The 27,554-nt window shown below is 41.5% G+C and overlaps 1 protein-coding gene across 2 annotated transcripts; it reads right to left on the bottom strand.

Annotated features, from left to right (window-relative positions):
- Positions 1 to 8,397: 8,397 nt before the first annotated feature.
- Positions 8,398 to 27,096, bottom strand: SPATA18 (spermatogenesis associated 18). 2 transcript variants are annotated; one of them, XM_069977615.1, is made up of 12 exons: positions 26,815 to 27,095; positions 18,292 to 18,397; positions 17,635 to 17,741; positions 16,421 to 16,539; positions 15,709 to 15,804; positions 14,941 to 15,069; positions 12,182 to 12,416; positions 11,918 to 12,076; positions 10,403 to 10,578; positions 10,041 to 10,164; positions 9,738 to 9,812; positions 8,398 to 8,584 (listed from the first exon to the last, which is right to left on the bottom strand). In XM_069977615.1, exons 1-12 carry the CDS (start codon positions 26,899 to 26,901, stop codon positions 8,489 to 8,491), a joined length of 1,509 nt encoding a protein of 502 aa, XP_069833716.1. In that variant the 5' UTR covers positions 26,902 to 27,095; the 3' UTR covers positions 8,398 to 8,488. The 2 variants fall into 2 exon arrangements, with proteins under 2 accessions (XP_069833716.1, XP_069833717.1); XM_069977616.1 differs by lacking the exon at positions 15,709 to 15,804 and having other exon boundaries at positions 26,815 to 27,096.
- Between the last annotated feature and the right edge of the window lie 458 nt (positions 27,097 to 27,554).

Raw genomic sequence — 27,554 nt, 5'->3', positions numbered from 1 at the left:
TTATGTAATTGTAATGTCATTAAACAAAGGCCGTTGTTGCAACCTGCAACAGCAGCCATTGTTTAATGTAAAAATGCAGTGTGAATGTGGGCTTAAGGTTATGAACTGCTACGCTGACTTTCTCTTAAAAGGTGTTTGATACATTGTTCCCTTGATAATGGCAATTCATTCAGGCCCTGAGGCAGCAATGCCCCCTTCCCTGTCTTTTTCCCCCTTACTGTCCTCACCAGGCTCTTCTCTCAGCTCCTTCTTGTGAGGATGAGTCATCAGCAGGAGGGCTGCTCTAGCTCCTGTTACACCAGCCTCCCCCTCCCCTGCCTTGTCAGGTGACTCTGCTTGCTCAGCTCCGATTGGCTGAGCAACTGCAAGTCATGTCACTTGCTTATCTTCTCTCCGTTAATGACTCCCATCACATAGGCAGCCCCCCCCCCCTCCCCTCATACTCTCTCCTGCTGCGGACTCAGTGAGTGAAGGAGTCATGTTTATCTTCCCTCATTGACAGACCCCTGTCTTATCTCTCCTGCTGCCCTGACCTGATTAGGGACGGCCATCCTGCAGATGTCACTTTGCTATGTACACTACATTGCAAAGTGAAAGTATGTGTGCAGCTTCAGTGCAGGGGCTGACAACCTGTGTGATTATATAGCAGCCTGATGGAAGAGAGAGAGGGGGTCATGTTTAGTGTATGATGGGAGTTGAAGTGAATGGAAGGGCAGGCACTTCCAATGTCACAGCAGCCAAAGTGCATCATGGGAAGCTGAAACCAGGAAGTAAGGAAGAAATGAAGACTGAGAATGAAGCTCAGGCCATGTGCAGACAGTAGGAAATTCAAACAGTAACAGCTCAGGAGGGATGATAAGTATATAAACTATGTTTCTGATAAAAATGTTTTTATTTATTTACTTAAAAAAACAAAAAACTAAAGTGCACCTATGTAAACTATATTCACCGTCAGCACAAAGTGCAAAAAGGACTACAACATGTTATTTTACAAAACACTACAACTGGCAATTACTTTAGAACCATGACATTTAAGAACTAGTCTTTTTTTGTGTTTGTGTATAACTTAGAGTGTTGTTTTCTTGAAGTGGGTGACCTATAAAGTACAATCTTGAACGTAAAATAATCATGTTTGATGCTATAGCGCCATCTTGTGGGAGAACAATAAAGGTGTCAAGAAAACCCGAACGCATAGCATAGATTTATATAAAAGTATTATAGGAATAATTAGTTAATAATATTTTTTGGCACAAAGTACAAAGTCCTTAAAAATTAGTCAATACTACTTTGTGACACAAAAATATTTAAGATCACAGTATTTTTGTCAAGACTGTGCCACATTATTTTTACTTTATACCAGTACTTCTCAATTCCAGTCCTCAGGCCTCAAGAACAGGTCATGTTTTGAGGATTTCCTTAGTATTGCACAGGTGATATAATTATACTCAGTGCATCAGGTATTAGCACAGGTTTCCTTTGTATGGGATAGACTCAAAACATGACCTGTTGGTGAGGCCTGAGGACTGGAATTCAGAAGCACTGCTTTATACTATTATTATGCTTGTTACACACACAATCAAAAGGAACATCCCTATAGTGGGTATAAAGTTTGTAGTTGCACACAGGCCCTCAAATGGATAGGGGTCTAATTGAGTGATCTTAAAAAGATCTACCATACTTTATTTTATCTTCTGCCATGAGGGCATTGTGGTACACTGTCAGGTTTATAGATAGTATTGATAGACAAAAAGGTAGATGATAGAGAGAGAGAGAAAAAAACATATATAGCAACACTGCCAATAGACAATATTCTATATGTACTCAAGCCAGGACACGTTGTCAATAAAAAAATTTAAAAAATTAGAAAAAGGTCATCTTCGTATTCTCGGATAACCCGTATTCTCACAATGGCTCACTCCACTTCTATCATGCAAGTTTCAAGCTTCTCTCCCGGCAGTACCCTGTCATTCCCTTCTTCGAAAAAAATTCCCCGAGGCTTTCTTCACCTGCCAGAGAGGCTACAGTGAAGAGGGTACCCCCACCTTCTGGAGCTGTCCCAAACTCTCATCGTTTTGGAAGGAGATCTGGAGGATTGCTTGGTCCTTCACAGAAGCCTTTGTTCTCCTGCATCCCTCTGACATTCCTTCTACTGAATCCAATATATTGAAACTATAAGACTATAAGTCTTTACTGCTACCTTAGTCCATAAATTAATTTTTGCTTTAGATAAAAAAAATTATAAAAAGAAGCAAACCACAAGAATTATTAATCAAAATTTTATTGATAAAAATAGTCCAAAATGCAGAAATTCACAGCATGTAATAATACTCTATATTCTTGAAAAGCACCCAAATCTTAGGTAATAAAATACAAAAGTAGTAAAGTTAAAATAAAAGTAAATGATCTGATCACATAGAGATTATAATGGCCGCAAAATACAGCAATGATTTCCTACAGTAATAAAGAAGTAAATATGCTCTAGAGGAAATCCGTATGTGACATTTTGGATGATAAGATGAATTTGATTCATTTATTAATAAGTTGAGCATCAGTAAATGACTCAGAACCTCTTATCAAAGAATAAGCTCATTTCCTATGGAGCACGCTATCAAACAAAACTCTATCCATCCAGAGGTCCAATCTATGATGAATGGGCGCTGTTAATAAAAACCTTTGACATGTCACAGGGACATTTCAAAAACTTTGATTGGTGGGGGTCTCAGTGCTGAGATCCTCTCCATTCAAGGGAAAAAAGACATTTCACTCCCCGGTTCTCATCAATTTCTGTGTTCATTATAACTATGGGGCTGCTGTGCATAAATGATTGACAGCGGGGAGGTAAAGTGTGCTCCTATGCACTTCTCCCCGCTCTTTTTCCAGCAGTGAGACTCGACCTATCAAAGGTTTTTAAGTGTCTGTTTTTTTATGACATCACTGTTTTTCTTAATGACATCTACACTTTAGGGCTATGTTCACACTACGTACATTTCAGTCAGTATTGTGGTCCTCATATTGCAACCAAAACCAGGAATTGATTAAAAACACAGAAAGGATCTGTTCACACAATGTTGAAATTGAGTGGATGGCCGCCATTTAATGGCAAATATTTGCTGTTATTTTAAAACTACGGCTGTTGTATTGAAATAATGGCCGTTATTTACTGTTATATGGCAGCCATCCGCTCAATTTCAGCATTGTGTGAACAGATCCTTTCTGTGTTTTCAATCCACTCCTGGTTTTGGTTGCAATATGAGGACAACAATACTGACTGAAATATACGTAGTGTGAACCAAGCCTAGAGGAGAAGTCCGGTGAAAATTTTTATTAAAGTATTGTATTGCCCCCCAAAAGTTATACAAATCATCAATATACACTTATTACGGGAAATGCTTATAAAGTGCTTTTTTCCCTGCACTTACTACTGCATCAAGGCTTCACTTCCTGGATAAAATGGTGATGTCACGACCCGACTCCCAGAACTGTGCGGGCTGTGGCTGCTGGAGAGGATGATGGCAGAGGGACAGTGAGGGACACAGGGCACTGGAGGGACACTGAGCATCCCTCTGCCATCATCCTCTCCAGCAGCCACAGCCCGCACAGCTCTGGGAGTCGGGTTGTGACATCACCATTTTATCCAGGAAGTGAAGCCTTGTTGCAGTAGTAAGTGCAGGGAAAAACAGTACTTAATGTGCATTTCCCGTAATAAGTGTATATTTGTGATTTGTATAACTTTTGGGGGACAATACAATACTTTAATAAAACATTTTGCCGGACTTCTCCTTTAAGGTTCTTTAACATGGGCTGATTATTAGCAGGCAGAAAAGCTTGGTGCCAATAATCGGGCCATGTAAAGGTGGTGTGACCTAGCTATATGAGTGATTAACCCTTGTAAGGGCTCTGCAAGCGAGTGCTGATCCCGCTGATCAGTGCTTGTTTTCTGCCTGGTAGGGCCATGTAAAAGGGCCCTTTAATGTCAAACTAGACAAAAGTAACAGATGTCAGTTTTTCTTATACCCTAGAGACATTCTCTTGTCATTCTTGGTTTGCAGAGTTTCCTGATATTTACTATTTATTGTGTATGTTTGTGTTTTGTTTTTTATGTAATTCCTAGGTAAGTATTTTAACTTCTGAACTGAAGCGTGTCATGCCATAGCAGAGAATCGAATGACAGGTTGGAGACCATTTTATAAAAGGACACACTAGTGTGTATTACTAAGCCTATTGACTAAGAAGAGCACCATAAATACAACCCTTGTGGATAATATGCTGATGTATTGAACTTTACGTACTAAATGAACATAATATGTCTGACATATATGTCAGAAAAGAATGCTAATATATTACCTATAGGGGTTCGGTGTAAACATACATACAGTGAAACCTCTCCAAAAGACCATATCCAGATCAGATTTTGTGTAATTTTCAGTCGAACATACATTATCCACAGTGGCCATTTCTTTAAGAAGACCATCCCCATAGAAGACTGCCTTTTAGTAGTTCCAATTTGGGTGATCTTGTCAAAGAGGTCTCTCTGTATATGTTTTTTTTAACATTATCCTATTGCATAGTAAAGAGTAGTCTACTATGCTATTCCTTTATTTATTTTTCTCCAATAGAGTGCCATATACTATACTGTATATCAGCCAAATAGAGTCCAATGAATACACTGCATGCTGGGAGTTTTTACTGGAATACAAACGTAAGCTCCAATTTGAGAAATGATTTGTAGATGACAAAAGGATACAGCATAAAAGGACAAAAGGATACAGCATAAAATACTGAGGAAAACATGCAGTTTTAAAAACGCAGCAGATGCAGCACATGTGAATGTAAAATTACTTGATAATTTGGAGAGCAACCAAAACACATCCCCCTGTAACAGCTCCCCCTAGTGGTAGCTGCAGACAACAGAATTTTCAGATTTTACTCAATTGTTACCCAATTATTTGAAAGAAAACTGGAAGTTTTGAGCTGTGTATCAGAAAAATTTGAGCTCAGACCCCTATAAAGTTGTAAAATTAATCAGCATACAATTTTAGACTTGCAGATTGCAAAGAAAACAAAATGAAATGGTATACAAAAGCAGACATTCATTTTAGAGTTTTAAAAAGTGCATGTGCAGGGTACACAGGTTAACACCACATGACATAATTTGTGTTTGGTTTATCCTTATATGCATAATCTGACATCTCAGGATAAGGAGCATCAGGCTCATGGATACAACTGACTGTGAGTCCACTTTATTCTTTCTTATTGGATCTTTTGTTTAAAGGAGAAGTCCGGCAAAAAATTTTATTAAAGTATTGAATTGCCCCCCAAAAGTTATACAAATCACCAATATACACTTAGTACCGGAAATGCACATAAAGTGCTTTTTTCCCTACACTTAGTACTGCTTTAAGGCTTCACTTCCTGGATAACATGGTGATGTCACGAACCGACTCCCAGAGCAATGCTGGCTGTGGCTGCTGGAGAGTATGATGGCAGAGGGACACAGGGCACTGGAAGGACACTGAGCATCCCTCTGCCATCATCCTCTCCAGCAGCCACAGCCCGCACAGCTGTGGGAGTCGAGTCGTGACATCACCATGTTATCCCGGAAGTGAAGCCTTGATGCAGTATTAAGTGCAGGGAAAAAAAAAACCTTTATGTGTATTTCCCATAAGAAGTATATATTGGTGATTTGTATAACTTTTGGGGGCAATACAATACTTTAATAAAAATTTTCGCGGGACTTCTCCTTTAATATGCTGCCCCTTTAGGGTTTACTAATCTTACACCTGCTGACTATATAGTTAGTGTTGGTTACAGGTTCATGATTAAATGTACTATTCTATATACCATTTCTGTCTTGTTTACCAGGGTATAACACTTCATCATCTGTTTGGAAAGAACCCGTTCCACAATAGATGGAAATCTTTAGGGGCTTGTTCACATAGGCAAAAATGTGTGGAAAAAGGAAGTGACGTCACTTTTTTCAGTGCAGTCCCACATAGTACCAGGAAGTATCCAAAAGAACCAGGGGAACTGGTATGACAACTGTGGTGGGTCGAGATAGATGAGTATACCTTCTATTTTAGTCTCACACCACTCCCAAGAATATGTAAAAAAATAAAATAAAAAAAAAATGTCATCCCCAGACCATAATAATAATTTATTTGTGAATAAACATTAAAAAAGGTCAAAAATCCCTTTTCTACGGGAGGAGGCGGCATTATGAAGCTATCACACCCAAATAAATCTATTGGCACTGCCCAATAGATCTCTGAATCACTATGCGTAATCATTATGGTAAATAGGTATTTGGTGCACATTGCGTACTACTTTGCACACAACGCACCAATTCCCTTCTGTAAGACTGCCTGCCCAACACGCCTGAGTTACAGTTCAAGGTGGATTCAAGATTTTGCACATTCACAATACCAGTGTTGTCTTGCATCATCCTTGGATCATGTCACTGCTCGAGAGTGGTGATCCCTAGAACTTAATTAGCATATTTAATAAAAATAAGTCTTAAATGGCCAAAGGTGGTGATGTACTGCATTTAAAGAGATTATTCAGCCCATTTTTTTTTAAAGCTGACACCTCTGTTCTAATGCTTCCCTGGTCTTCAGTAGGTTTCGAACAGCGGAAAAAGTTAGGTTCGATCAAACTCGAACCTAGCTGGACCATCCACATTTAATTGCTGATGCCTTGACCATCAAGGCATCAGGACCGTCAAGGCATCAGGAATAATAGACCGTCAAGGCATCAGGAATCAAATGCAGAAGATTCGGCTAGGTTTGAGTTCGATCGAAACCTAGCTTTTTCCGCTGTTCGAGCAAGCCTAGTCTCCAGCCTGTGGTGATGACACATCAACATCACTAAGATCACCAGCGTTGTCATTGATTGGCTCTGGCGGTCACATGTTGTTTTGACAAAATTTTACTAGAATTACGTGAACAGAGACCGGCAGATGACCAGGATTGTATTTGAACAGGAGCAGGGGAGCTTGGTAAGGTGAGTATTACTTCTTATGTTATTTTATATAATTATCAGCTATCTGTAAAAAGAAAAAAGATACACAGGAACTGTCTTAGTTCCTACCCTGGCGCCGTGGCCTCTCAGCGCCCTCCCCACCCTGTGTTTGTGATGCTTACGGCCTTCTCTGCCTCTCCTGCCTGTCACCGAACCCCCCCCCCCCCCCCCGCCTGTCACTGCCTGGTTGGCAGAGACCATATTATTACAATTAGAGATGAGCGAACCTTGAGCATGTTTGGCTTTGTCCAAACACAAGCACACAGCATATTGGTGGCTGAAAAAGTTAAGTGCAGCCCTAAGGCTGCGTGGAAAACTGGATACAGTCAAAGGCTACGACCATTTAATGTCTTTTATTGTTTGTTTGGCAGCCGTGTTTTTGGACAGCCATCATTTTGTGGCCAAATAATGTCTGTTACGTTATTTGGCAGGAAAAAAAAGATGTTGTGCCCGGTTGTGGCCAAAGGCTATATTCATGTTTTCCGGGACTCCATTGTTCATCCACTAGTAATCAAATGCCACATGCTCAGGTTTGGAATAATCCAGACATGCTTGAGGTTCGCTCATCTCTACTCACAATAGCTCAAGGCTGGAAAGTAAATGGTCACTATGTGGAGGGATTGGTAGCCCCTTAACATTGTCATCATTGTCTATAGAAATGATATTGTAAACAGTAGATAACTTGATACTCATGGTTTCAGAGGTGAGATAATGGTAATGATGATCATGACTATTCTGCATTGTTTAGCTGCATTTCTGTCTTATACATGTACATGAAGTGACACTACATGCCATCACATATACTGTACATCACATGTCTGTAGGCAAAATAGTTCTTTATTTTTAGTTACATAATAAAAATATATCTGATCGACTTATTTCCAGCCCCTAAAAACACAACACAATCGCTTCCACAACTTTTTAGATTCTGCTAAGCTCTCTACTTTAACCCCCTGATGAGACACCGTCCCCCTGATACTGCACACACCCTATCGATCAAAAAACAACTCACATTACCATTATAGTTCAATCAGTAAAAAGTACATTAGTATTGTTCACAACATAGTAATAAAACACACAATGTATAAACATCAGTTATCTAAATGGTCATTCACATTTTGACAATGAAGGTCTGAGGTACTTTGAAGAACACATGAAGCACCACTGACGTCGACCGATTCATGATGGTCACAGACAAAGCCTCTTAGAATCCTGAAGGAGAGAACGTATGGGAATTATCTATGGGAACGTGTTACACAGAAAAAAAAGTGATGGACACTGATCTGCTGCTCGTCCTCAAGTGGGAAGACAGAATTCCTAGATTCTAGCAAAGCCAGATTGAACATTACACTCTTAGCTCTTCTACAAATAAATACAACATTTTCGCATTTCAGGTTCATTTATTGGGTATGCAGCTATATCCTTGTTCTTGAGATCACGTTGCCTCCTTCATAATGCTGATGTTATGTCTTTATGCACTTAACATAGACAGGTCAAGGCGCTGGCTATCGTTTAACTTACGTGGGGTTCCACTTCTTCGTGGGGAGGGGCTACGGCTTCTAGATGTCTGAAAATATTTTAGAATAGAAAGAAAATGTATTAATATTTCCTTAAAGGAGAAGTTTGGCGAAAATGTTTATTAAAGTATTGTATTGCCCCCCAAAAGTTTTACAAATTACCAATACACACTTATTATGGGAAATGCACAAAATGTTCTTTTTTCCCTGCACTTACTACTGCATCAAGGCTTCACTTCCTGGATAACATGGTGATGTCACTTCCTGGATAAAATGGTGATGTCACGACCCGACTCCTAGAGCTGTGCGGGCTGTGGCTGCTGTAGAGGGTGATGGCAGAGGGATGCTCAGTGTCCCTCCAGTGCCCTGTGTCCCTCAGTGTCCCCCTGCCATCATCCTCTCCAGCAGCCACAGCCAGCACAGCTCTGGGAGTCGGGACGTGACATCACCATGTTATCCAGGAAGTGAAGCCTTGATGCAGTAGTAAGTGCAGGGTAAAAAGCACTTTATAAGCATTTCCCATATTAAGTGTATATTGGTGATTTGTATAACTTTTGGGGGGCAATACAATACTTTAATAAAGATTTTCGCCGGACTTCTCCTTCAAAAAGGTTCTACACATTTCTGTAATATTAATTTTGCTATGTTACAATAATATCAAAGTGCTTGGTAGATAAAAGTGTGGTTTGAGTGTTATCGTGCCTGCTTGCCCAGTTTTGAACCACATTTTCGCACCAAGAGAACTGAATCATTCAAACAGACTGGTTAGTAGAGTGTGGCTATCTGACTTTTTTAAAAGTCTACAGTTGTTATGCAGGTGTCATACAGTGCATCCCTCAACCCTGACCAGTCTTCGTCTCCCAATTGTTAGAAAATACCCCCACACCATGATGTTGCCACCACCAAGCATCACTGTATGCATGGTATTGGGCAGGTGATGAACAGTGACTTTATTCTATTAATCCATCCATATGGCAGGATATGTTGTAGTTTGATCAGTACATACAATACAGATCCCATATACAATTATACAATCATGTTTTTGAGGCTTAAATGAGATACTACCTGGGCACAAGAAATTTCATTTTTTAACTCAATTGTATGATTCATTACATTTATCTCAAACACAAGCACGTAGAGTACCACTTTAGTCTGTTATAGTTTAGGAGCTCATTTATTGCAATTGTGAATGTAGACACTTACAAAAGTCCGGCCTGGGCTGACTGATCGAGAACGTAGAGGGCTGCTGCTTCTACTTCGGCTCTTGCGTGGGCTCCACTGAAAATAAATTATACAAGAAACTGTATCATCACATATTTAACAGTTCTTTACATGAGTACATACTATAAAGAGTACCACTTCAGCCTCTATAAACTATGATTATCTTGTATACCTGGTGAAAAGGTACATTATACACAGTGAATTTTGGTAGCTTACTATAAAAATTCTTACTATAAGAGTCACATGTGAAGTGGCCAATGAGGTTAAAGAAGAGTTTAGTCTTACCAGTGCACCTCTCTTTGTTACAGCTTCTCCCTTCACAACAACTACGTCATTTTCCATTAGAGCGGGCCACACGTGGTAAAATATCAATGGAGCAGTGAGCTCAGAGTCATATGTACGGCGATATCTAAATGCAAAAAAACAAACATATTGTTATACACTCAGTTCAAGGGCATACCTTTAAGGAGTGCAAAAATAGAAGCCACCAACTGGCATTGAAGACCAAAGAACCAGAATCTTCATGTTACACCCCTGACTCTGCCCTATCACATACTATATATACTGCACTCTAAACTACATGGACAAATAGCTGCCTTAAGTGGATAACCCATGTACATATGGCCTACATTTAGACTCCTCCTTACTTGGTTTCACTAAACAGTTCTCCGTCAACGGCAAATGCAATGTCCAATGGGGCCTCCAGGGTTTGCATGGCAAATGCAACCCGACACACTTCCCGGATAAAGCCACTGATCAGAATGAAGTCTACTTCAGCTGGGAATGAGATTTTAGGATTGACATTCATGGCACTGATTACCTCCTAAAATAAAAATTCGAAATAAAAAATTATTCTTGTAATATTCACTTGGGAAATAACAGGAAAAGCAATACATTTCACCAACAGGTACATAATAAAAACAATCCCGCTGTGCTCAGTGTGCTGCTGTATGTGAATGAGAGGGCGCGCGCTTGTCTGCTGCCGCCGCTCTCCGCTCGGTGAAGTAACATGTTATTTCTTTGGGCGGAGAGGAGGCGGACGAGCGTGCCGTGTTTACTCAGTGTGAACTGGCCCTTATAGTGAATTTCATAAATACTTACCTATGTAAGGAAGTTTGTGCAGCCCATTAATTCCATCATAGTCCGCAGCACATTCCCATTTACACTGGAAGATGTTCAGCAAACTAACAATGATTTTAAAGGGGTTGTCCAACCCCTTTTGTGCCATGCTTGGGGACAGGATGAGCAAAAAAAATTACATAGACTTATTTCCTGGTTCCCGCACTGCCGCTTGTGCCGCCACTTCAGTTCCCATTATGCTGACACTTTTGGGTTCTGAGGCATTACGTAGCAGGCCCACTTAGCCATTCAGTACAGTGGTAGGACACAGCTATGTCCGCTGAATAGCTGAGCAGGCCTTCTACGTCATGTCTCAGAACCCAGAAGCATTAGTACATCAGGGACAAAAGCAGGAGTGTACGGGTGGCAGCAGAGGAGCCAGGGAGATAAGTCTATGATATTTTTTCACTAACCTCCTCCCTGGACATTCTGCAATAAGGGGTTCTGGTCAGACAACCTCTTTAATGAGTGCACAAAAGATGCGATCAGTTGACGAACCATTTTTTCATTTGTCAGCTGATTGCTGGCCCTTTCACACAGAAGCATCTATTAGTTATCATGTGATAATGAACTTTCCCTAGATATTTTTTTATCTGTAAACTGGAAAAGTATGGGATTCTGTTATTAGATTGCTGGACAGGCAACACAGAAGTAAGTTAAAAGCCTCTGATTGACAACCCTTGACACTGCAGGGGTGCCAATTAGAACACTGACATCCATGACACCTGTCAGTGGACCTCTTAGGTGCCACAGTCTCTAGTGATCATGGAACTTAAGGGGTTAAATGACAGACATCGGCATGATCACTGATGTTTGTCATTTACTGTGAGTACCAGCTGCCGATTTCAGCTCTGTTGCGTAATGTACTGTATGTCATGTGTCATTAAGGCACAGGCAGCCTTGATATATATATACGCATTTCATATGTTGCTATAGGGCTAACAAGACACATTTAATCAGGAAGATGCAATAGACTAAAAATATATCCTGTGTATATCCTCAGTGCCTTATGCATTGGAAATGTAATTTTGAAAAAGCCATACATTAACACTAGACTGGACATCGTAGAGATCTAGATTGCGGACAATGTAGTCAATCACAGCATCCTCCAGGGATTCCGGTCCCATGTGAGATGGAGACAATGACTTTCGTACTCGAAGTTTAAATTGTCTGAACGCCATCTTGGCGGCATGGAAGGATTCCTGCATAAAAGAAAAGTAAACAAAATGTTGTATAATAAGATTTTTTATCTACCATGGCGACTATACCCAAAATTCATCTTGAACTATAACGGAATTTTCACCTACCACAGTTGCAATAAAAATGATCCTTTGCACCATCTCTAGGTCTTCAACGTAACGCCTCAGTAGGTTCTGGGCATCTAGACGATCATTGGCATAGATGTCATTAAAACGGGATATTAACCGGCTGTGGCGGGAGGAGTTGGTGAGTTGGGCAGCAGTAGGTGATTCACTTCTGGCAAATGGACTGGCTGACCTGCTGGAATGGCGGATTGGACTCGGAGAGCGGCTTCTGGAAAGTCTGCAACATAATGATATATATGCACAAATAAATATACACGACATGGCAACATAGAGGTTTTGAATTGTTTCATTTACTTGAATTCCATTTCTCATATAGTGTCATACATCTGATCACTGTAAGGACACCACAGATTTGGCCGCAGAAAAACTGACCCACCATTCACATGTGTTAAATGCAGATTTGGAGAGGACTCTACGGGGATTTCATTCATTGCAGCATGAAACTTGCCTAATTGTTTTTAATTTTAAAAGACATATTTTTTTTTTGTCAACCAAGCCTTATATTGGCTTGATTTCCACAGGACAAGTTGTATTTTTAATATGTAATACATATAAAGTATTGTATAGCATCTGTTCTTATCTTTTAATTACGGCATGGAAATTGTCACTGTGTTTTGGGATACGTTCTGAAATCATTCAATCACTCCGAGCCATATAAACAACATTGCTAATTGTATTCTGCAGGTTGTTGTGATTGTGTTGTTACCAAATTTATACAGTTTTATGTTTTTACATTTTTGCAGAACATAGGTAAAAAATATATAGTTTGGGTACCTATAGATACGGTGAGAGCACTTTTTTACTTTATTTTTCCCCCATAATAAAGCATCTTTAGGCTATGTTCACACAACATATATTCTCTTAAAACTACAGCTATTGTTGCCGGTGTTGTTGCCGTGATTAATACGAATATATACATAACATTGCCGTCTATGGAATTCCGACCGGAGTGTATACACTCCAGCCGGGATCCCTAGCGGGGCCGCGAGAAACTGACATGTCAGTTTTCTGTGGCCACTATTCATTAAATAGCGCTCGCAGAAAACCCTGTCAGTGCACACAGTGGAGCAAGCGGCTTCGGCCACACGCTCCATAGTGTGCAGTGGGTAATTCTGATGCAGGCGCGCACGGATGCACCCGCATCAGAACTCTGCTGTGCTAAAGATCATCCGGTTGGTACTGCAGTACCGGCCGGGATGATCTTTCCTGAGACCAGCCGTTCCGTGACCCAGCCGGGTCACGGAACGGCCCGTCTCATACTAAGTGTGCGCTTAGCCTTAGGCTGTATAAACAACAGCTGTTGTTTAAAAATGCAAATTGCATTGAAGTCTGTGGACAAAGGCCGGAAATAATTGACATGATCATTATTTCAACGGTCATAGCAAACAACCGCCGCTGTTCAATACATTGTGTGAACAATGGCCATTGTTTGCATTGACTTCAATGCAAATCATTTCATTGTGAAAAGAATGGACACTTTTTTACATTTTTTTTATTTATTAATGTTACTGATTTTATTTTTACAATTTTTGCAGTCCCACTAGCGAACCTGACCACTTGTACTGCCATGTATCATGCCTGTCAATGATATATTAACATCCAGCCAATCATGGTAGGCCTATAGGCTTACGTCTATCATAGTTTTGGAGACCTGTATTAAACCCTTTGTTGCCATGGCAACCCCATGGCACCAGGGGCACCAATAGGGTTGCAGAATTGTCTGATTGGTATCTACATAAAAGTAACAAAATTGTTTGCCTAATAGTCCCTGTACACAGGACTCACTTCTTGAGAGCTGAGTGCATTCATGTACATGCTACCTCTGTCTCCCCCTTGCCTCCTCACATTTGGATGGAAGCAGCTACTGAGTAAACCTGGTATTCAGAAAAATAGCATAATATTTTTTAGGCCATTTGACATAATTACCAGTTGAGCCTCAATTAATAATACTATATATATATATTGTAAGGATCTTCCCGGGGGATGGTGTGTTGGACACAGTTCAGCAGCACACTTGGACTTATAAAACAGCTTGGAGTTTATTTGTAGCATAAACAGTCCATAACAGAAATATAGCAACACTGTGCTTAAAGACCAAAACAAAAGGTCCTGCCCGTCTGGGCGCTAACTAACACAACAGGTTACCTCTCTGGCACTTCGATAACAGTATCGCAGGGTATGGACAATCCCCAGCAGCAGTGGTATCCCTTGCTCCCAGCAAACACAGCATGCAGGCTGTTCACTCCTGGCTGAGAGCCAGGACCTGTACACTGTATGAGCTTTTTGCCTTCTCAGGCTGATTGGGATCAGAGCTCACCTGATCCCAAAACCCACACTGGATCGAGGGGGAGGGAATGGCAGATCCCACTACCAACCTATCCGCCATTCCAGTAAATCCGGCGCGGAAAACTTAAACAACGACTCAGCAGCATATCACTGCTGAGCAACCGATCTCTCCCAGATTTACCATCTCACACTAAGCTGTAACCTAGGTGAGATGTACACCTCCTCGCACACTTTACCAGTGACATGTCTACAATATATATAATCATAATAAATAATATATACTGCCTTTAACTAAATGCAGCATCTTTTTTTTCTAGCAAGACATCACCCCACTTTTTTTTTGTAAATAAACCACTATAATGAAGACACCTTGAAGTACACTCCCAGCTTAGAAAATTGGTTGCCACCTATTAGCCATTCAAACTAAGTTAATTATGTCACGCTATCCTACTTACCTTCCATGCAGTATACTCTTCTCAGCTGATAAGATAGAGATCTCATCCTTCAGTAATCTTATCTGGCGCTGGTAATCCTCCTCAGAATCTAGTTTCCTCAGTTCTAGTTTGTCATGAGCTGCCCTCAGACTAGAAATATCCAAAAGAATAACAAATTTATAACTTACAATCTCTCACAGTGAATTCATGTGATGGTGCCCATACAAATAAACCATGTCTAAACCTGCCAAGAATCTGCAAACAGTGTAATGTGTATGAGAGCCACCCAACCCTACCTTGATGGCAGAAGGACTAGGCATATTGGACACTGTTAGGAGACAGGAAAAAAGGGCTACTATGTTATGTACAGCAAGCCTCAACTTTACCCAGAGATCATTGAGGCTTTTCAAAGTAACTACTACTGTATGCTGGGATGGATTTTTCCCATGCAGATATTGGGATATCAAATGTTATGTGCGTCCGGAGTAATTTAAATTTAAATGTTTTTAAATAAAACTATGAACCAAAGGTAAGTAACTTACTAATATAGTGTTACCAGCATGTTTTACTTGCTTTACAGGAAGTTCAAAATGAAAGAACTTCACAAGGTGTTCCTTCTATCCTAAGACAACAGATCATCTTCTGCTGTCTCAGGAGTCTTGGCTGGATTTAGGTACTTTATGCTATAGATTTTCCACTGCAGTAAATCGACAGTGTATCTGCCCTGTGTGACTATACACTAAGCAAGGTAAAACATCAGAATATTGAGGTGAGATCATATCCCCTTACTCTGCTCTTAGCTGCAGTATCTCATCCTCTGTGGCTAGGAGGGTAGTTGCTGACTTGGTTTTTGTTTCGTCAAGATCCATTTGAGCTTCAAGAAGGCTATAAGTAAAGAAGAAGAAATGTTTATTCTCTTCTCACTAAATTTAGTAGCTCACAATATGAAACCTATGGTTATCTGAAAAATTTAGGATTTGAATTGATAAATTTTTTTTGTAATATAGTTATAGCAACCTGACAATTTTTTTCTGCAATTCTGGCATTTGGTATTCTGTAGTTTATGCCGTTCATCATGTGAGATCAATAAAATTATATTTTAGTTGGTTGTCCACTGACAGAGGCGGGTTGGCCCAGGGGGCAGGATGGCATGTGCCAATAATTGGTTGGGGGGTCCACTAAGACTCAGTCGACAAACCCCAAAATGCCTCCCGCGCCCAGGCTGAATCCCTAGCTACGCCCCTGAGTATGTTTTCAAACAATGTCTTTTGAGGCGAAAATACAGCCCTATTTTGATAATTACAGCCGTAAATAATGATAAAACATGAGTCGTGATCAAGCATCAAAGGTTGACACATATCAAAACCTCATAAATAGTATGGACTAGCACCATGGTTTGCTTGCCTTACTGCAAATGAACTTGTGTCATTTCCTAACATATGATACATGTTATTTACATCTGTATGTAATACAAATACATAATTCCTGACAGGTAACTTACTCTTGTCTCACTGAGTTCAATTCCACACGCGTAGACGCCAACTGAGCCTCCAGCTTGTGCAGCTCTTTCTCTTGAGAGGATGACAGTTCCCTCATTCGTTTGTCCCTTTCCAAAGAATCCTGAAATGTAATGTTGTTTCAATTACTCTCTCAAGCAAATATACCATGTTAATACTAGAGCAACTGATGAATTTTGTTAATGTGTCCAGTGCAAGATCAGACTATTTTCCTCCTCCTAATAACAGGCTTACTAGTTGTCACTCCTAATCCATTAGAATTATCTTTATATAAGGTATATGGCCCAGACCTATCTGCTTGAAAACTACCTGCTTTACCCATAGCAAACAAAGTTTATATCTTTCAAATTGCAGCTCCTAGAGCCCCATATATACAGCAGTCAGAAGGGCAGGGATGGTAATAAATCTGACTTCTCTATGGGTACAAAACTCCCTGCATCCCTATAGATTTATATGCACAATGGGGGATATTTACTAACAAATCTAAAAACACGATTTTGTCAAAGATGTTTTGGCATAATTTCCAGTCTAATGTGTTTAGTCAAATTTATGTAAATTGTCTAATAGCATAGTAAATGTGTCTTAAAAATAATGGTCTTTTAGTCTAATAAATTCACCTGGTTCGGAGCAGACATAGTGATGCGCCAATATATGCGACTTTTTTAAAAATTGCGCAATTAATAAATTTAGCTAAAAAAGAATTCTGCCGCACTTTCGATCCAATTAACAACAAAAAATCTAATTCAAAAAGTTGCTTCTAATTTGGATAGTCTTGTCTTAAAAAGCTTCATAAATTCATATTATAAATTCATTATTTCGAGCGCAAACTAGATATATTAGACTAAAAACAGTTTGATAAATGTCCCCCAATGTGAAGATATTGGACATTTTGCAAAAAGTTTCTCTCTGTCCTTTTGGAGAGATTGCCTGACTTGGCATATGGCCCCTAGTAAATGATCTAAGACTCCCATAAGGAGTGAGACACTGACTTGAAGGGACATTTCTTTGCCTAAGAAGTGTGAGAGCTATTTTGCATATCCTTTTTTCTCTACATATAGTCAAGCGTCAGCCACTAACTACCGCTGTACAAAAAACATATGCTGCATGGTATTTTTATTTTTTTAATGTTTCAAAAAAATAGGATGTGAACAAAGCCTGTCCAGGTTACTTTGTGTTTGTGATACTGATGGTGATGTACCTGGAGGAGAGAGAAGCTGCTGTCTGCACTGGACGTGTTGGAGAAGCAGGTACCGAGCCATGGCAGAAAACGACTCTTAAGTGTTTCAACTCCTGCATATTGACCTCCTTTAATAGAAAGAAGAAAGCATGTAAAATACTCATAAAAACATACGAGTAAAAATAATATCTTCATTGCAATGTGTAATGTATTGTATTGTATTGTAAAGTGCCAGTAGTAAGTAATGAGATTATAACAAGTAATACAGAAGTAGTGCCATCTCAGCTTGTTATCTTGTATAACTCGTGCGGCGGGAACCCGACGATCAGCTTGTTTTTCACAATGACATTAAAATCTATGATGTGATTACCCTTTTAAGAATAAGTACAGAGGCAGTAGACCTATTCCAAATGAGAGAGGTCAGAGAAACACACCACTGACAATAGGTAATGGGGAAAGCTCAACCTCTCTCCCGTTTCCTCCCCAGAGTGACCTCTGCACACGTCACAGAGCATGCCCATTAAACTGTGACAAGGGGGATATAGTGTAAAGCACCCATCTTTGTTTTACTATAGGATCCATGCCTCTATGTGTGTACAGTACAGAGTTCATATCTGTACATTATATAGGGTACATGTTTGTGATGAGTTTGTGCCTCCATATGGGGCTGTTTCTTACCTTCTCTTGCTGTGAAGTTGAGGATTGTAAACAGCTGTCCTTGGATTTTCGAGTTTAATTCAAGAAGTTCACAGCAAATGTTCAGGTTCTGATCACAAGAATTGATCTGTAAAAGTAAAAATAGAACACAATTGTGCGACTGATTTAAAGCCAATAGAGAAGCTTCAGCACAAGCTGTGCCAGGAGCATTTCATGAAGTGACTATGTCTCTTCTGATCCTCCAAGGATACAGTCCCTAAGGTTCATGTAAATGTCAGAACCCAGTATATAAGGAATGTACAAGAACAATACATTATACGGCAGGGAGCTGCATGAAAGAGGATATTCAGAGGTCAGAGAGGTCAGTGCTGACTTAAGAGGAGATAGCCCGGTGATGTAGCTGTAAATTAACTCTTTGTTGTCCTGTTTTGGTGCCTCATCTCCCTCAAACCCTCCCCTCTCCAAGGAGAACAATGAAGACAGGGGGAAGAGCTTTAAACTGCTTTTTAATTATAAAAATGCATTTTTCGGCTAATAAACCCAATTACAAAGTTTGTTAAAATCCCCTGTACTATTGATTTCTGCAAAAAAAATAAATAAACGAAAGTGACACTTTAAGAGCATGCTTCTGTATGAAATTGCAGATATAAGGGGGTACATGAGAATCATTATTGTTATAGCTGAAGAAAATACTTGTTCACATCTCTGTAGACTTAAAGGGGTATTCCCCCCAAGAGCTAAAAAAATGAAATGCTCCCAAACCTAGCTGGTCTTCCTCACCAAGTCCCCCTGAGTATTTGAGCCGTCTCCCATCTTTCTATCTGCTGCCGTTCCTGAGTTACAACTTTTTCTAAAACATGGTCTATATCCAAGATAGGAAACTACATTTCCCATCATGCAATGCTACTGCCTGATGATGGTGAAGTAGCAGAGCTGAGACAATGAAGGAGATGATGACAGTATAGCAGAGCTGAGTTGGCTGTGTCGGTGTAGCAAAGCTGAGTTGGAAGTGACGGTGTAGCAAAGCTGAGTTGGCGGTGACGCCGCTGTAGCAGAGCTGAGTTGGCGGGGACGCCGGTGTAGCAGAGCTGAGTTGGCGGTGACGCCAGTGTAGCAGAGCTGAGTTGGCGGGGACGCCGGTGTAGCAGAGCTGAGTTGGCGGTGACGCCGGTGTAGCAGAGCTGAGTTGGCGGGGACGCCGGTGTAGCAGAGCTGAGTTGGCGGTGACGCCGGTGTAGCAGAGCTGAGTTGGTGGGGACGCCGATGTAGCAGAGCTGAGTTGGCGGTGACGCCGGTGTAGCAGAGCTGAGTTGGCGGTGACGCCGATGTAGCAGAGCTGAGTTGGCGGTGACGCCGATGTAGCAGAGCTGAGTTGGCAGGGACGCTGGTGTAGCAGAGCTGAGTTGGCGGGGACGCCGGTGTAGCAGAGCTGAGTTGGCGGTGACGCGGGCGATTGCGAGGGGCGGAGCTTGTCGCGGGTGATCGCGGGGGGGCCGAGCTTGCCGCGGGCGATTGCGGGGGCGGAGCTTGCCGTGGGCGATTGCGGGGGGGGGGCGGAGCTTGCCGTGGGCGATTGCGGGGGGCGGAGCTTGCCGCGGGCGATTGCGGGGGGGGCGGAGCTTGCCGCGGGCGATTGCGGGGGGCGGAGCTTGCAGTGGGCGATTGCGGGGGGCGGAGCTTGCAGTGGGCGAATGCGGGGGGCGGAGCTTGCCGTGGGCGATTGCGGGGGCGGAGCTTGCCGTGGGCGATTGCGGGGGGCGGAGCTTGCCGCGGGTGAGTGGGGGATGCCACGGGGGATGCCACGGGTGATGGGGGGGGGGGGGGCGGTTGGTTGTGGTGCGGAGGGCTGTGTGCTGCGGGTGAGTGCTGCCAGGAGGCTCTGGACACAGGGGGTGAGCTCTGGGCTGGGGGTGACCGGGCGGCTGCTGTTAGAGAGGGATGCAGTCACAGCTGCGCTGATCATTGTCTCCCTCTGTAACAGCAGCCACCCCATCAGTCACTTCACTGTGCTGGGACTGAGGACACGTGATGCGGGTGGGGGCCAGGAGCAGGGAGCGTGTGGGTGTGGACTGAGGTCTGATGATTCTATGCAATCTGTGGAGGTGAATGCAGCTGGATAACAGCAAAACTGTGCAGAATCCATAATAACTGTATATTGGAAAGATGGAAAGCTACGGGTGGCCAGCGTATTAAAGGACAAGTGCCATGAAAAACTTTTTCCCAGTAATTGAAGCACATTACAAAGTTATATAACTCTGTAATATGCTTCAATCACCTATCTGCCTCCCCTCCCTGTCTTTTCCCCCTTCCTCCCCCCACCAGGAAGTGTCCTGACTCACACAGACCTGATTACTGTCGTCACCGTCATCAGCAGGAGGGCTGCTCTAGGTCCTGTTACACCAGCCTCCCCCTCCCCTCCTTGTCAGGTGACTCTGCTTGCTCAGCTTATCTTCTCTAGTGACATGACTCCTTCACTGAGTCCACGGCAGCAGGAGAGAGGGTATGAGGTGAGAGGGAGGGGGGGGGGGGCTGCCTATCTGCCGGAGTCAGTCGGAGGGAAGAGAAGCATGACATGTGACAAGTGATGGCTTGCAGTTGTTTAGCCAATGGGAGCTTACCAAGCTGTCACCTGACAAGGCAGGGGAGGGGGGAGGCTGGTGTAACAGGAGAAGGAGCTGAGAGAAGAGCTTGGTGACGGTGACGACAGTAATTAGGTCTATGTGAGTTAGGACACTTCCTGGTGGGGGGTGGAGGGGGGAAAAGACAGGGAAGGGAGGCAGATAGGTGATTGAAGCATATTACAGAGTTATATAACTTTGCAATGTGCTTCAATTACTGGGAAAAAGTTTTTCATGGCACTTGTCCTTTAATGCAAAAATAATTTGGGGGGGAATACCCCTTTAAGCTCTATAAAGATGTTGCTATTCAAACATTGCGGAACACAGAACATTTTCAGACATTACAATGTTAAATACTTTTTTACTTATCTATGTTTACTTGTGGCTTCTGCTCGCTTGGCGAGCCAGTGCATTATATTACATGGCAACCATTTTGCCTTGCCTTGACAGATCATCAACACTAAGTAGGAAGAGTCCGGCTCTACCTGTGTTTACAGTAAGTGAACAATAATCACATCAAACGTTTCAACCACGGCTGCAAGTCTATACATGTCAGCAAGCGTAAAATGGAAAATAAACATAGGCTCCTTTTACTATATGCTCCACATCCTGATAGTAAGAAATCTGAGTACTTTACTGTTAGGCCAGCCATACACAGGAGCTAGATGACTACAAATATACTCAGCTGAGCATGGGGAGTGGGGTAAAAGCCATTGCCAACCTTCCCTGGCAGAGGCTTATCTCTATAAGAAGGACCTTTACTGAATAGGGCCAGGTACTGGCCTTTTTTTTAATTAATTTTTTATACTGACCAGCTTAGGCAAGCTGAGATTTAACATAACCAATGTTTTGAGGGTTTTTTTTAAATCAGCTGTGATGGTTGCAGAGTTGAGAGGTCCTCATACACATTAGACCATCAGAAAACTTCCCCAAAAACTGTGGTTTTATGTTGAGTACAGCACTTTGCTATGTCTTGCTCCTCCACAGAGAATGACTTGAGCTGCGGGTCACACCCGACCCGCAATTCCATTCAAACAAAGAAGTTGGGCCGTCATTCTAGAGATCCCTAGGGGGCCCAGAAGTCAGAGCCCTGCGATCTCATACCCCTGTGAATAGGGGTCAAGTTAAAATAACTTGGCAAACTCCTTAAGTAGATTATATGTAACATACGACAGTCTCTGCCATTATTATTACTAGGTATAGGATAGCCTGGATCGCTCGATGATAAAAAATTAATCATAAATTATTTCCCATGCCTTTGGCACCGGAGGAATTATGATTAACAAATTATATAGAATAGCAGGAAGCTTCAACCCCAGTCTGGACTTATAAGAACAGTAGACTACTAGCTTGTATTTACACAGACTATGCTATGGTAGATTTATAATGGGTGGGCTCAGAGATACTGTGCTGGCCACAACTCAGAGCTGTTTTAATATGGGGTGTCCACTAAAAACAATGAGCCCTAACTGTACCAACAGAATGAATTCATCTTAGTTCCCGCCAATAACCAAGAAAAAAAAAATTGTCAATACTGGTGATTAAATAATTTCCAATTTCTGGTTTTGAGGATTGGCGTCTTCTCTGATCTTCTCTTTTCTGCATTTACACCAGACCCTGTTTAGTAGACTGATCCAGTGCACTTTTCCACAGCTACCTGCAAGAACCTGACGTATCCCGATATATCCTGTTGTTACAGTTTATTTGATGTCATTAGCTGAGGTTCCATCGACCCAAACATCTCTTGGCCGATACCTGCTATCTAAGTATCCAGTTTCCATATACATGACTTACCTCTATCTATCCTATTTGATCCAGCATTCATACCTACATATAATCACTCTATCTGCATCACTAGACCCAGTGATCTTTACAATTTCAGTACTTTACAAAATTACAAAGTTTAGATAAAAAATGTTGTCCAAATACATATGCCACTACCATCAAGCATTAAAAACAGCAGCATGTTTCCAAAAGATTATCATTGGAATTTTTAACTCCCTGAAGGATTCATTAGAAGTGTGAAGCAAATCCTGACTTCCTTTCTGGGTGACCACCAATTGAGTACATGAAGCTACATGGTTACAGGTAGCGCTATCTTCATATGCACAGTAGGCTTATTAAGGTCACTTGCGGTATATTCATATGGTTAAATAACCACTCTCGCTATTTGACGACACTGTGTGAACAAACCCTACGGCAATAGTGAGCATGAAAACAATAGCCAAAAAATAATGCAGCTCCAGGATAAATACTTTACAATACATAAAGGACAGGAGTAGGAACAATTCACAAGTTATGTGATATGTACCAATGAAAGGGAGGCTGTATATAAAACAAAGAAGGGCATTAAAATAAATCTATCAGTTGCAGTTCAGGTTCAAGCTGCAAAGGAGACCTTTCATATATCAGTCTTTGATTCCATAGCTTTAAAAAATGTCTTTATTCTTTGGTGGCCATTCCCGGTTACTGAAGCTCCGCTCCAATTTAAAAGGGTACTCTGGTGGAAAAAAATGTTTGTAAATTAACTGGTTCCAGAAAGTTATACAGATTCAAAATCCCTAGCCTTCCAGTACATATCAGCTGCTGTATGTCTTGCAGGAAGTAGTGTATTCTCTCCAGTCTGACACAGTGCTCTTTGCTGCCACCTCTGTCCATGTCAGGAACTGTCCAGAGCAGAAGAGTTTTTCTATGAGGAGTTGCTACTGTCCCAGACAGTTCCCGACATTGACAGAGGTGGAAGCAGAGAGCACTGTGTCAGACTGGAAAGAATACACCACTTCCTGCAGGACATGCAGCAGCTGATAAGTACTGGAAGACTGGAGTTTTTTTTATAGAAGTAATTTACAACTTTCTGTCACCAGTTGACCTGAAAACGATTGTTTACCCTTTTAAGTGAATGGGAGCTGAGCTATAGCAACCCAACAGATCACCGCACAGTAAATGGAGTACAGCACCCCTGCTGAACATCTGATTGGTGCTTTTGCTGGGTTTTGGTATTGCATTGATCTCCATGATCAGTCCTCCTTCACAGAGACTTCACAATTAGTTGTGTGGTCCTCTCCTGCTACCAGCCATTGGCTGTTCATCTCCTTTTACAAGGGGAAATGTGCAGCTGATGGGGGATGATTTTTTTTCAGATCTGAATGGCCTGATGAGCTGACAAACAGACATTTTCTCATTTCCTGGCTAATCGCTAGCCCTATAACATAGGCCAATAACTGCCCTTGTAGTAGGGCCTTTTGACCTCTAGGAATATATTTAAGATACTGCAGATATTCTTACTGTAGTCTAATTATGTTATGACATGTCAAAAGTTTAGATGGGTCAGAGGCTCAGCACTGAGGCAGAATGTGAAGCACGCTACTGCACACTTCACCCAGCTATAACTAATGGTTGGAGGGGGTCTCAGTGCGGAGACCCCAACTGGTCTATATGTTTGACATTTCTGTGCTACCCATCAAAAGTTAATACAAATGACAGTAACCCTTTCAATGGCCTAGGTCACAATGGGCACTGACATTAAATGCTTAAAACCACCATGGATCCTAACAATAATCCCTTTTCAGGAGTTCCTTATTATTGCACAGATTCTAGAACTGTCTACCACACAATGTATTGTCACATATGTTCTCTCTATGGGATTTAGCACTTAAAGCTCCCTAGGACCTGGGAAGGGAAACCTCCGGCTGTTGCACAACTACAATTTCCATCATGCCTGGACAGCCTCTGCTCTAGACCATCAAAGTGACCAATAACAACGCCACAAACTTTTGCACAAAGGTCCATGAGCCTCAAAGCAAAGCTAGTATTTAAAAAATGCCATGTTTCCCTACAGTAAAAATATTATAATAAGGCCGCATTCACACAAAGATAATCAGCCTTCATGTTACATCACATTGTTGAAGACCACAATATGGAGCTAATGTTATGTTGAGTTTACACACAGAGATTTATCTGACAGATTTTTGAAGCCAAAGCCAGGAACAGATTATGAATAGAGACCAGGTCATAAAGGAAAGGCTGAGATTTCTCCACTTTTCAAACCCATTCCTGGCTTTGGCTTCAATAATATGTGAGATAAATCTGTCTGTGTAAACACACCATTAATGTATGGGGCTAGTCACATAGGGGGGTAAAATCTTTACATATTTAAAAAATATATATAAAAATATTATATATATAAATATATATATAAATATATATATATATATATATATATATATATATATATACAGTGGTGCCTTAGATTACGAGCATAATTCGTTCCGGGACCGTGCTTGTAATCCAAATCCACTCTTAAACCAAAGCAAATTTTCCCATAAGAAATCAGAGAAATGCAGACAATTGGTTCGACACCCCCAAAATAATGATTTATTATTCTGAATAACATGTAAAACAAATGAAACAAACATTCAGAAACAGCAGAATATGTGATATTATAAGTTACTGTACAGTAATGGAGAGGATGGGAAACACAAGGGCTGACAGAGACTGCAGGGAACATGAAGGAATGAGCAGGGCAGATGTGGGCACATACATGCAGCACTCTCTGTCTGGGGAGAGAAGGGTTACAGCTATGGAGAGATTACCTCCACAGTCCTGTCCCCTGAGGTAAGCCCCAGCCTGAAGTGGATCTGCTATGATTTGGAAGGTGAGGGAGACTTCCTGGGTCAGAGTACAGTGCTGTAGACCCCGCTATGCAGACCATGCCCCTCCCCCACTCACGCTCCCACCCAGTACAGGGGGCTCTTAAACCAAAGCAATGCTCTTAAACCAAGTCACAATTTTGAAAACTGTGAGCTCTTAAACCAAAACGCTCTTAAACCAAGTTACTCTTAAACCAAGGTACCACTGTATATAAAATGTCTTGAAAACCGTGCAAGTAGAAAGTTACTAAGGTGGGTGCAATAAATATGTTTATTGTATATTTAGTATTTTTTATAGCATGTTCATGTGTAGTGAATATGCTTATGTAGCATTACATTTAGTATTTATATTTATTATATATTATTAGCGTTATTGTAGTTAGTTAACATGGTTATTATATATGTAGTGGTATTATATTTAGTAAATATGCCTACTATATTACATATTATTAGTGTATTTAGTAAACATGGTTATTATATATTTAGTATATTTGGTAACTATGTTTCTTATATATTTATTAGTGTATTTAGTAAATGTTTCTTATATATTTATTATATTATCCGTGTATTAAATAAACATGGTTATTATATATTTAGTATAATACTTGGTAACCATGTGTATTATATATTTATTATATTATTAGTGTATTTAGTAAATATGTTTCTTATATATTTATTATATTATCCGTGTATTTAGTAAACATGGTTATTATATATTTAGTAAGTATGATTATTATATATTATTAGTGTATATAGTAGTAGGCATTATTGGAGTGTATAAATGATGCTATCACTATTCTTGCCGGTCAGTAGTGCCTGTAGGTCAGTACAGAGGACACCCTCCTCCCCTGGAGCATTGTGTGGCCGCCATTCTAGCTGACTGCACATGCGCACTGACTGCCTCTATAGTTCCCGGCACTGGTTTCTGCCTTGAATGCGCTTCCTGTCTCCATGACAACGAGCGTCCTTGGTTACCGCTTTCTTCTCCAGCTCAATCACAGGCCCGGGCAGTGTACACACCTCACACAGCTACAGTGTATATATACTGGGATAGAACCGCAGCGGTAATCCCTTTAGGACACCACAACTTCCCTACTACCTGTATGATACTGTATATATACTACACCTAATACACTGTATATAGTCCAGCATACTACATAGGGATGTGCTGGATATGGAGATGTCTGTATGCACAGGCGTTACCGCATCCATATACAATATATACAGTGCTGATATGTAGAATGTGTGGCAGCATGGAGCCCCGTGTGGCTACTCACATGGTAGTCCTTGTACCAGTCGTCCAGCTTGTCCTGCAGCAGCCTGCACGTCTCGCTGTTGGTCAGCCTCCTCAGGGTGTCTGCCATGGCGGCTCCTCACTGCTCACTAAGATGTCGCTGCCGTGGGACCTGCGCCTTTTATAGAGCGGGGCGAGTCCTGCAATCTCTGTGGCACCGTTGCTCCGCTCGGGTGTTAGGGACGCCGCTCTATCAGCCCGGAGACTTTTCAGTTGTAGCAACGGCTTGTATCCTGCCCACCCAGCCAGCCACCCAGCCAGCTACCCCCTCCTCCTCCTCCTCCTCCTCCTCCTAGCAGGCTGTAGTAGTGGGGGACAGTCCCTGCTCCATCCTGGGAGATCTCATCTGATTTCCTTCCGCCACATACAAGTATCACACTTCCCACCTATGTCTAGCCAGCTGTTACAGAACTACAACTCCCATCATGCCCTGCCAGCTACAGGCACAATGGGGGAGATTTATCAAACATGGTGTAAAGTGAAACTGCTCAGTTGCCCCTAGCAACCAATCAGATTCCACCTTTCATTCCTCACAGACTCTTTGGGGCAACTGAGCCAGTTTCACTTTATTCCATGTTTGATAAATCTCCCCTAATGTGTATGTTTATTTATTTCAGTTTTTATTTTTTGTAAAATTTCCTGATAGGAATCAAGTGGATCCCATTATAGCCAATGGAGTCCATTGGGGGCGCTGTCAGCATCCCTCATATGCAAGTCCTGGAA

Source organism: Dendropsophus ebraccatus, chromosome 7, assembly GCF_027789765.1.
Source record: "Dendropsophus ebraccatus isolate aDenEbr1 chromosome 7, aDenEbr1.pat, whole genome shotgun sequence".
Taxonomy (NCBI): Eukaryota; Metazoa; Chordata; class Amphibia; order Anura; family Hylidae; genus Dendropsophus; species Dendropsophus ebraccatus.
Note: the sequence above shows the minus strand (reverse complement) of the source record. Positions and strands in the feature narration are given on the sequence as shown.

Bases quoted from the DNA above. Each gene is read 5' to 3' on its own strand.
- SPATA18 (XM_069977615.1), bottom strand. From the start codon at position 26,901: ATGGCAGACACCCTGAGGAGGCTGACCAACAGCGAGACGTGCAGGCTG. The intron at 17,742-18,291 runs GTAAGAAACAGC...TTTCTATTAAAG, and splicing joins CAACTTCACAGCAAGAGAAG to GAGGTCAATATGCAGGAGTT. The intron at 9,813-10,040 runs GTAAGACTAAAC...ATTTATTTTCAG, and splicing joins TAACAAAGAGAGGTGCACTG to TGGAGCCCACGCAAGAGCCG.